The sequence below is a fragment of the Globicephala melas genome, chromosome 3 (assembly GCF_963455315.2).
Source record: "Globicephala melas chromosome 3, mGloMel1.2, whole genome shotgun sequence".
NCBI classification, from domain to species: Eukaryota; Metazoa; Chordata; class Mammalia; order Artiodactyla; family Delphinidae; genus Globicephala; species Globicephala melas.
Genome location: NC_083316.1, coordinates 137,349,325 through 137,361,403, shown reverse-complemented (window position 1 = coordinate 137,361,403; position 12,079 = coordinate 137,349,325). Strand labels below are relative to the sequence as shown.

At 37.8% G+C, this 12,079-nt stretch overlaps 1 protein-coding gene across 3 annotated transcripts in view; it reads right to left on the bottom strand.

Annotated features, from left to right (window-relative positions):
• The window catches only part of GABRA1 (gamma-aminobutyric acid type A receptor subunit alpha1), a 59,790-nt gene that overhangs the window by 18,168 nt on the left and 29,543 nt on the right, over positions 1-12,079 (bottom strand). For all 3 annotated transcript variants that reach the window (XM_030841204.2, XM_030841205.2, XM_060296571.1), the window contains 2 exons: positions 11,991-12,073; positions 4,394-4,537 (listed from right to left, as the gene is read on the bottom strand). In XM_030841204.2, coding sequence (XP_030697064.2) covers positions 4,394-4,537; positions 11,991-12,073 — 227 coding nt within the window. The remainder of the gene's footprint in view (positions 1-4,393; positions 4,538-11,990; positions 12,074-12,079) is intronic.

Sequence of the window (12,079 nt, the reverse complement as noted above, 5' to 3'; positions counted from 1 at the left end):
ACTGCTGTGGCCTCTCCCGTTGCGGAGCACAGGCTTCGGACGCGCAGGCTCAACGGCCATGGCTCACGGGCCCAGCCGCTCCGCGGCATGTGGGATCTTCCCGGACCGGGGCATGAACCCGTGTCCCCTGCATCGGCAGGCGGACTCTCAACCACTGTGCCACCAGGGAAGCCCAAGAAGAGACATTCTTATTAGACAAAACTCACCTACGTTTCCTTTGATCACACCTGTCTATTGACTTAGGCAAATATGACGACTTTCCAGTCATCACTGTGTTTTAAAAAAAGCATTTTATATTACATTCTTCTTATTTTATAGCCGTGATATTATTCTTATACCTAATGCCAAATTTAACAACTTTGCATTTCTGTATAAGTCACATTGTCATGTCCCTTAATTACAATTATAATTTTTGTGTGGGCTTTCCTTAAAGAATTCCTTAGGAAGCATATTGTGGTATATTAGAATGAGTCAGGGGGCCATGGCTGGGGTCTAGTTTCAAACTGCCTTCCCTTATACTTCAAGAAGAAATGACGTCTTCTTAGGTGTCATCATGTAGCTTTCTTGTACTAACTTCCTCATTACTATTAATAGTAATATCTAATATTTATTATATAATTTTTACATGTCAGATACTCTGGTAAGCAGTTTACATGCATTTTTCTCATTTCAATTTCACAGTAACTCATGAAGTAGATCCTCTGATCATCTCCAAGTAGTACAAGAGAAAAGATAAACAGAGAAAGGTCACACAGTTAATAAGTGGTAAAACCAACATTCAAAACCTCACAGTATAACTCCAGAATCCACCCCTTAAGCTCCATGCTATACCACATTGTTGCATTTTCACATGTCTATCTTGCCTATTACTAGTGTGTCATGTGTGAGAGCACACACTCTATAGCTAGACTTCCCAAGTTCAAATCCCAGCTCTGCCACTGCCTAGCTGTGTGACCTTGGAATAATTATTAAACCTCTCTGGGCCTCAATTATGTCCCATCTGTAAAATGGAGATAATGATAATACTTACAACCTCGGCCTGTTGTAAGGATTAGAACAACGCAATGCATATTAGCTACTTACATCACTCAACCATGAGCTTCTTGAGTGCAGGAACTACGGGTCCTTCACCTCTCTTTTCCAGGCCCGATCACAGTGTCAAACAGAGTAAATGAGCAAATGGTTGAAGGAATAAGCGAATAAATGAATGGATAACAGAGAATTGCATCGGATGTGAAAACTGACTAGACTCATCCTTCTGTGTCCTTGTAACAAGTTTGCTCTGCCAGGTGAATAAGTGCACTTCAAACTAAGTCTCCAACTCATTTTTTCCCCCAAACTGATGGCAGATTCCAATGAAGGGACTGTCCCTCTAATATGTTTGCACTGAGAAAAATCCAAGTATTGGATTGAGCCTCATATCTTCCCTCCTATGGCACTGAAGTGATCTAGAGGTATTTGACCTGAAAGAGGTCACTGGTAGTGTGTGTGAGTGAGTATTCACACATGTGCTGGTTGCACGCAAGCGGGGAAACACCTTCTAACCTTCTAGAAGGTGACCTGAATTGCTTCTCTCCCCACAGAGAATTTTAAGGTAAGAGAAGATGCTTTTTATCTAATCATTCTCAATGTGTGTGTACTTTTCTGCCACCATTCCTAGTCTTCTGGCAGAAACAGGGAGATAATAGCACTCAATGTCATTTATCTTAATGTTTGCAAGGCTCTGTAGGAGTTGTGAAATATGGGATTGAAGACCTTACAAAAGATCTTTGTTTCTTCTCATAGAAATGTAACAAGGTGGATTTTTGATGAGCTAAAGGAGACCCAGAGGAAGGGTAGTTCAGGGTTTTAGTGTGGAGGGGAAAACATACGTCAAACTGCGCTCCCACATTTGAGAATTTGCTCTTTATTCTCCTCCCCACCTCCCCCCATATCCATTATTGAAATGACAAAGGAAAAGCTCTTATTTTGTACAGATAAACTTGCAGCTCTAACACGGAATGATGACTTTTAATGAGCCTAACTTATGAGGTCTAGCCAGCTTGGTGGTGGTGGGTTGGACCACTCTTTCTCTCCTATTGCCCTTTTGGGACTGTATATCTTTTCTGAGTAACAAGAATATAGGTAGGCTGATTTAGGAAACCAAAAGTGAAACAGGTCTCCAAGTTCATAAGACTAAGCCACTCATTTTGCAGACATGGGAACTAGAATATAAAGAGGGATACAGTGACACACCAAGTTCACTAGCGTTAGAAGAGAATGGAAGCACTCCTTCCTCCCAGCAACCGTGGTATATATTTGTCCTATTGCATGCATGCTATTGCACTTGAATTACTATTTCCCTGACATCCTCTAACCTCCATTCTAATGATAGTAGGGAGAGAATTTCTTGAGGGGAAGTTCTTTGTCTATTATTCTGAATGTCCTGGGCCTAGAATAGTGATTACTTGGATCCCAACAAATACAGATTGACAAAATGAAAGTCAACCCCTGCAGCAATCCTTCCTTGACTACCCAGGCTGGATTCATTTATTTTTTATTCATTAATTCAAAATATTTATTTAGTGCCTCCTGTTTCATCTACTGTAGTAAATCATAGGGATACGGAAGACGGACACGTACTTGCCCTCACAAAAATGTTAATCACAACACTTACCACCCATTTTGATAACTATAGTTTGTGTTTGTCTGTCTTCCTTTAGACTTCAGATTTCATGAGAGCGAGATATGTCTTGTCTATCATTGACTGTAGCACCTGCCACAATATCCAGTTTATAATAGCATTCAAGTTTTAAAAAGTAAGCACTGCTCATTTTAGTATCTTTTCCAACATAACTTAGTGAGGAAGAAAAATTTTCGGTATTTTTCACGTTTGGGGATATTTTCAGGACAATAACAACAGCTATTGCACACCATTTTGAGCATCTACTGTATAACACTCTGTTTAGCGTTTTATACTATCTCATCTTTAATGCAAAATTACAGACTCGCCAATATTAGAAGAGAACAGAGTTTCTAATTGGATAAATGACCTTCCCAAAGTCACCAGGCTTCTAAGAGGCAGGACTAGGACTTGAGCCCACATCTTTCTCACTGCAAAGCCTAAGACATTCCCACTATGCCATGTGCATTTCTAAGGTAGGCAAAGCTGAGGGAAAATCTCCATTTTTCAAAGCAAGAAACATAAATATTTCAACTTCTATAGTAGCCATGGATGCTATAAAGTAAGCAAAAGACAGATCCTGTTAAGCAGCAATTATCCAATAATCAAAGTAAGATATATTGACCTATTACTTGAATTTAGAATGGTCAGATTATAATGATCATTGTCCTAATATAAAGTCTGAAATGTAAGGAAGAAATTTTCCTGAGAAAAAGAGCAATTCTGCCTTTACATATCACTTAATTGTCTTTTTTTTAGGAATTACAAATCAAAGTGAATGAACTAATTTCAAATTTTAGATACAGTCATAAAATTGTTGATCCTTGCTAAGCTTTCAGTAATTGAACATAATTAAAAATATTGGTATTAAGGGAGTACATTTTCCTAATTGTTAGAATCCAAATTTTATTTATAATTATCTGACCCTATGATCACATATCCCTTAGTCACAAAAGGGATACATGCATAACTAAACTCATCTTATTTCTTGAAGCAACTTCAAAAGTTTAAAATTTTAGATACAGCTGCTTCATAGTATCTGATCTAATTCTGAGTATTTCATTGGTAAAACAGTTACAGTACCAAGAAGGATGGTGGTGCATCTACTTTTAATTCCAGAATGGAGTGATCAGTGTAGATTTTAGCTGTAGAAGATCCCTGGCTAGAGTTACAAATGGATTTGTGGGGAAAAAAAGGCTTTTTGGTATCCTATGCGTAATGATTGCCGCTAGAAATTTACCAAGATTTATTGAATCATGACAATAAATGGGGCCTAGATGATATTAATAGCTAACATTTATTAAGAGTTTTTTATGTGCCAGGAAGTGTGATGATTACTCTTCATGGATTTAATTCATTCCTTCCAACAACCCTGTGAGGTGACCACAATTAACTGGCAAGCTGGAGGAATAAGGATTTAACCCGTATATTCATCTCCAAAAGTTCACATGTCTAAATACAATGCTACCCTGATCACATGGAACTACTTCTTCATTTTGTAAACAAATAAACAACAACAAAACCTCCCAGAGACCAAAAGGCATTAAATGTCAAATTCAAGGTCACAGGTCTATAGAGTTTACACTAGTTCCCAGTCCAACTGTTCCCCAGTTTAGTGCAATTTTCACTCTCTCTACTTGTGTCATTGAGGGACTTAACTGAATTTGCACATTCTTACAAAAACTTTTTCTGGTCCTTCTCCCCTATCTAAAGTAACTAAATGGCACTCACCTGTGCTAGACTGAACAATTCCAGAGTCTACTGTTTGTCCAAGAAGATCGTATTGGTTTAGGCGTGACCCATCTTCTGCTACAACCACTGAGCGTGCCGGCTCTCTGGTCCACTCATAAACAACTTCCGCTCTCGTGTAAGCATCTAAAAGGAAAGAATGGAAGATGGTCCATGTGTTTTGCCGCTTTGCTTCTCCTAGTTAGTTGGTGTGTTCTATCAGTTTCATATTTTCTAACACATGGTTCCAGAGGTCAGCCTAGGAAAGGAGAGCCCATATCCCTTAGTTTAGGAAAACTGACACATTTTCCTGATTCATTCAGTTATCAGTTCACTCATAACAAATGGTATTTAAGCATCTACAAAGGACTGAGTACCTTGCTGAGGATACAGCAGTGAACATAACAAACACCTGATCTTGTGGAACATGCATTGCAGTAGTGGGGACAAAAGCAGAGAAGCTAATGAATACATAATTCAAGTAGTGTTAAATGCAGTAAAGCCATATACAACAGATATGAGGATAGAGAATGGAGGGGATGGGGCCTATTCTAGGTAAGGGACTCAAAGAGGTTCACTGAGGAAATGACATTTATACAAATACATGACAGAAATGTGAGAGGGAGCAATGTCTTGGGGAAGGGTACTCTGGATAGATGAGCTAACAAGTTTCTTCCTCCAGGGCAGGTAAAAGCTTGACATATTTAACGAAGAACAAGAAGACTAATGTGGCCAGAATGAAGAGTTGAAATGAGGTTAGAGGCAATAGCCTGGGTCCAGATTATATCAGGCCAGGGGAAGGTCATGATAAATGTGATAACACTAGAAATTTTACTAAGCATCCTTTTTTTATTTTGACATCCTTATTGGAATATAATTGCTTTACAATGGTGTGTTAGTTTCTGCTTTATAACAAAGTAAATCAGATATACATATACATATATCCCCATATCTCCTCCCTCTTGCGTCTCCCTCCCACCCTCCCTATCCCACCCCTCTAAGTGGTCACAAAGCACTGAGCTGATCTCCCTGTGCTATGCGGCTGCTTCCCACTAGCTCTCGATTTTACATTTGGTAGTGTACATATGTCCATGCCACTCTCTCACTTTGTCCCAGCTTACCCTTCCCCCTCCCCATGTCCTCAAGTCCACTCTCTACATCTGTGTCTTTATTCCTGTCCTGCCCCTAGGTTCTTCAGAACCTTTTTTTATTTTTGATTCCATATATATGTGTTAGCATATGGTATTTGTTGGTTCTCTTTCTGACTTACTTCACTCTGTATGACAGACTCCATGTCTATCCACCTCACTACAAATAACTCAATTTCATTTCTTTTTATGGCGGAGTAATATTCCATTGTATATATGTGCCACATCATTTTTATCCATTCATCTGTTGATGGACACTTAGGTTGTTTCCACCTCCGGGCTATTGTAAATAGAGCTGCAATGAACGTTTTGGTACATGACTCTTTTTGAATTATGGTTTTCTCAGGGTATATGCCCAGTAGTGGGATTGCTGGGTCATATGGTAATTCTACTTTTAGTTTTTTAAGGAACCTCCATACTGTTCTCCATATTGGCTGTATCAATTTACATTCCCACCAACAGCGCAAGAGGGTTCCCTTTCCTCCACACCCTCTCCAGCATTTATTGTTTGTAGATTTTTTGATGATGGCCATGCTGACTGGTGTGAGGTGATATCTCCATTTTTAAAGTGTGTGATTTTACTTTCTTTTTAATTAATTATCCTTCGCATAGATATTTACTCTCATGATGTTGAGGAAGAGGAGGAGGAGGACCGTACAGCTCTTTCTACTTCTCAGTCATTCTTATTTGTCATGTAACACTTTAACCTAGTCATCCTCCTATAGGAGAAGTTAGGTCATAATCCTTATCTTTAATTCAGGAAGGTTAGACGGGAGATGTACAGAGTGAGAGAGACAGAGAAGGAGAAAGAGAAGGAATTCCATAGCTTTTCTGATTTCTAGTCACAGAACACCCACGTCATTTAGGTTGTAATGGTGGTACCTATTCTCCTCTGTTTAGATGTAGAGAGATAAACATTGAAGGGATATCGCAGTAGCAAAAACAGTTTCCAGGGCTTCTGAGTGTGAGATATGATAGCAAAAGTTAGCCTTATGGTGAAAGCTTTACCCCTTGGCCAACTTCTCCATTAGGGACAGTAGGCTCCATACCTAGGAGGCACAGACATGTTTCACTTTCTTTTAAAATCAGAAGAAAAAAATGAATATAATCAAACTTTTTATTAACATCGTATAAAATATAAAAATTTAAAAGAGAAAATAAAAATGAAAATACATTTTTAATATATATGTTTGGAGGAATGGCCCTCAAAGGCAAACATGCCTTTGGCTCAGAAGTCTTAATGAGTCCCTGCTCGACACAACCCTCACCCCATGGTAACCTGGCTTGGATACTTTGTCCAAATTTGTATTTGTCCAAACTACAATACTATGAGATGTAAAATAATGGTGGCCTTTTCACACAAACATGAGGCTGCCTAAAACCAGATGTGAGCCCGTGCCCCTCATTCTCTGAACCACATTCTCTTTAGAGTGACCACTTGTTTCTGGGTGATTGATGCAGAAAAATGTAGCTAGTATTCCCCAGATTTTATGTGGGTATCCTATCTGCTCCAGCATCATTCCTGAACCAACTTGCAATCAGATAGCTTTTTAAACAAATTTTTTCAGAAGTTTGAGAGAATATACAGGAATTAATTTAGTGGTTATGGCTTCTTTCAGAAACATGTAAGAGTGACAGTAGATAATTTTGGAGTTTATCGTCATTGCCTTTTTTATTTTATTAATTGTGGTGGTCCTCACTGAAATTTTTTTAACTGCAGTAGTCTTTTATTTATTAATTTATTTTTAGCTTTATTGAGGTATAATTAACAAATAAAACTGTAAGATATTTGAAGTGTACAACGTGAGGATTTATTATACATTGTGAAAGGATTTCTCCCATTGAATTAACACATCTCATTGACTTAAAAAAAAACAAAAAAAAAAATTAAGCATTTCAGAATTGTATATAGTGGCATGATTGCATTTGATAGGAGGGTCTAAAACTTTATTTATTAAAAAAAAAAATCCCTTTGGAGAGGCCAGAGCACACATTTGAAAGGAACCATATCACTTAAAATTTGTAGGTACCTATATTCAATAAAATGTTTTTCTGGTCATGATAAACTCTTGTTTGTCAAGTGGAAGGGTCTTACCAAAGAGGACATACTGGGTTTATGGTGACCTGGAATCACTGAATGTTAATGGGGAAGAACTTTTAGAGTCACATAGTTTATTTCATTTTACAAATGGCAAGCTGGGGCACAGGTACATTAAATGACTTGTTTAAGGGTGCATAGTTACTTACTGGGAAAACCAAGATAAGAACATAGAATGGCATTCATTCTACTCCACTGCTGTTAGTAAGAATTTTCTAGGCAAAGACTCTCTAATATATGCTCAAAAGCCAAGCAAAGGTAACTGGTGGTCATGTAACTATTGATGAAACCAATTCTAAACCTTGTGTCATTTCGTAAAAATTAGAGTTCTTGCTACTTTATCACACTGTCATTAGCAACAGTGGCTGGACCCTATCTTTTTTTTTTTTTTTTTTTTGCGATACGCGGGCCTCTAACTATTGTGTCCTCTCCCGTTGCGGAGCACAGGCTCCGGACGCGCAGGCTCAGCAGCCATGGCTCACGGGCCTAGCCGCTCTGCGGCACGTGGGATCCTCCCGGACCGGGGCACGAACCCGTGTCCCCTGCATCGGCAGGCGGACTCTCAACCACTGCGCCACCGGGGAAGCCCTGGACCCTATCTTTTTATACCTTGTTATGTGTTGCCAATGGGCTGCTAATTTACTTGTAGAGGGAAAAGAAAAATGTGTTACCATCGACTTCTCATTTCATATAATTCAGGGTCTCATTTCTTGCAATTTTTAGAAACTCCATTGTGTATGAAATCTACTATAAATATGCTATTGTTGTGAAGGTAGAGATTACTCATTGTTTACATCTCTCAATAGAAATCTTCCAAAATGAAGAGTAAATTCACATGATGAAATTTGCTGTTTTAAATATAGAAGACAGATACACCTAAAAGCTCAACCTAAAGTTCCACAATAGGCGATATATCTTATTATTTCTTTGTTTCCATATCTGGAAAGTAGGTCCTGTGAAAACTTTTTTGATTTGACAGTATTTAGCATAAAGAAAAGAAGGTTAGAAAGAGTCTTCAGCTATGTAGTCAAAAACGTTAAGCTCAGATTTCAAATAAATCAGTAGATTACTTAAGAAAAAAATTTTTTAAACGACGGCATAGACAGTATCAGGAGAGCATCTGTCACTTCGGTTTTATGGGCCTTTGTTTTTCCATTTGTATGAGGCAGGTACACCAAATAATTTCTAGAATTATTTATTGTTCAGAATTCTTTTGAATTTCTATTTATCCCTTTCTCCTTGTTTATAAGACACTGCTTGATAATCAGTCAGGAAATGATCATTTATTATGTCCTGACTACGTCTAGCACTTGCCTAGACCTTATTGTCAGAATATAATCTGAATCTCTTCTTCTAGAATCAAAGCCTTATTTTGTAAATTCCTCAGAAAGCAGTTAAAAGATGTCAGCTGCCTTATGTATATATACTGTGTTTGAGTTATCTGGCCTTATACAGAGGGTGTTATCCCTAACAAGCAGAAAGTATAATGTAGCACTGACAATCAGAATCTAATGGCGAGTGGTAAGGAAAACATCTGCTTTTCCAGGTTTGGTTCTTATCAACATATGGATGAAGTTGCTTCTGCACCTCATGAACACTTATTACATAGTGCTTTACTAAATTATTGTGAAATCATCTTGCTTATGTTTTCTTTATTTTCTCTGATACTTTGGCAAGGTGTTTGCTTCAAAAGTTGGGTCAAAGCATTTTTATCTCACTTTTGCCTCAGTTTCTTTATCTCTGAAATACACTAGTTAGGCCACGTTGGAGAAATGACTATACAATAAATGGACCACTGCTGCATCTTCCCATGCTACTGGCAGGCAACAGTAATTCTCCATGGTGTTCCCTTCCACTGAGCATGTGCCTTCTGAGCCTATTCTTCAATATTAAGTCTTTGATGTTGAGGTTTCATTCCCCACAGTCCTTAAACCCTCTTTTCTGAGGCCACCATTTCTGAGGCTTAAACACTGAAGGGGCATTTAAAACCTGATTATTATCATCTTTATCCATTCAATAAATATTTATTGAGTGCCTACATTGTATTAGGCTCTGTGCTAGGAAATGTAGAACAAAATAGATTCTGCTGTCATGGAGTTTGCAGTCTCCAGACAATAACAATGTTAACAGAACTAATAATTATTTCTGTGATAAATAGTATAAAATAAATGTGTATTGTGATCAAGAAGACTGATGGGAGCACCTACAAGTTTTGATAAGGGCTTCAAGAAAGGCCTTAGGAACCGATATTTATGCTGAGATGTAGGGGATAAATAAAACCAGCCACGGGGAATTCCCTGGCGGTCCAGTGGTTAGGACTCGGCACTTTCAGTGCCGAGGACCAGGGTTCGATCCCTGGTTGGGGAACTAAGATCCCACAAGCTGTGAGGCATGGCCAAAAAAATAAATAAATAAAAATCCTATATTTAAAAAATAAAACCAGCTATGCTAAAAACCAAGGGGAGAGTAACCCAGGCAGAAAAAAGAACATGTGCAAAGGCTCTGAGGTGGAAAACAGCTTACTTGTTTTTCTTTAAATTTCAGTTTTCTTATATGAGACATTATTTGTTTTCTCCTCACTGTTGATTTTCTTCAGGGTGACAATGTGCCTAGTTAAAAATATTTTTCCCCAGCCTCCTTTGCAGTTAGCATTGGTCATGTGACACAGCTTTAATTAATAAGATGTGAGAAGATAGCTGTTAGGTCTTTAGGGAAAGATTTTACTTTTTTGACACAGGCACTACTCTTTTCTTCTTTTCCCACTATTCCTCTTCATCTTGAAAGCAGAGGCAATGGCTGGAGTTGCAACAACCATTCTGTCATCAGGAAGAATTTCTAAGGACGTCTTAAGACAGCATCCTTGTAAAGATGCTGAACTAACCAGCAATTAACCAACAGTCACTTACCTTCATATATCTTGTATAAAAATATAAACTCCTCTTTTTTAAGCTATACTCACTGCTTAAAAGTGAGTGAGCTAACTAATATACTAAACATAAAATTAATTGTCTAAAACAATATATTTTTGAAGCCAAAAGGAGGTACTATTAATTATACCAGGATTTAGTCATGAATCAGTACTGTTTCAGGCAAACTATGATGTATGATATCCCTAACTATAAGGTTATTTTGTGGATTAGATGAGCTGATGCATATACAAATATTTAGTACACTGCCTGGCATACAAGTAACACATAATACATAATATTATCGTTAAAAATGGAACCAGTAATCAGAAAAAAAATAATAGTTCATGGTATAGAACATACATTAAATTGGGGAAGAAAATGAATAGGAGGGAGTTATCATCAAAGGCCTGTTTAGCTGACAGTTTTTGAAGTAGTCTACCCTTGGGTTTCAGTATAGAATGAGATTTATAAATAGAGAAAGTTGTCTTTCCATGACTAGCGCTGCTAGGAACCCGAAGGCCCTTTGCTATTTTCTTTGCTTGCTGTCTTCCTACACTACCACTATTTTTCTTCTGTGAATCATACCTTCACCAAAATAGTTGCTCAGATTGCCTGTCTAGTGAGAACAGAAAGCTGGTTAGGTTAGTCAAGAGGTTGACTCAGTCCTTATACGTAACTCCCCTGCAGGAAACCAGGAATACATTATTCCTCCTCACTTTATGCATGCACACTATAATCAAAAGCAGAAAAGCAGAGGAAGACAAGAGAACCTAACTCTGCTGACCACCATTCTCTGGGCTCCTGTAACGTGTGCGCCTGCATATTTTCAAGTAGCAGAAACCCTGAAAGTTATCATAAAGGTGATTTATCTAAGATAGCTTCAAAAGCATTCATATATACATGAACTTCATGAGATATCCAAACATATCTAGAACTGTTTTAAGACTATAATTAGAGTAAATTCTTTTCTAGCATCATCTTTGGGTGTAGGCTTCATTATTAAGAGGACCTAATTATTGTCCTTTGCCACCTACCAATATTTCCATTTGATAAGTCAAATTATTCTTAAGAACAAACCAATGTCAGTAATGATATAAAATAAACACAGTGACCTCCATTTATTGGAAAGAAGATATTATCTATGAGGTATAAGCATCCAAACTCCATTTGGTTTTTTATGAATACTACTTGAACAAAAAGAGAATTTTTCCACTAAATAGTTAAATCCCTTCCTTCTAGTTCAACAGATAGGGAATAACCCCTTCCTGAAAAAATATTAAAAAGTGAAGTCAAAGATTATTACTTATAGAAAGCACTTGCAGTAAATCACTGTTTAAATATTCTTGATGTTCTTTATCTGTCTCTTGAACATTCATAACTAACTGGAGGTTTCTTGCTTAAAGACATGCCTCTCATAAAAATAAAAATAAAATAAATTTACTCACAGCTCCCAAATTTTAGTGGGCAGGCATGGGCATCCATAGGGAAATCCTCCAAATGCATTGGACATTCAGCTCTCACCGTCAGCCTTATC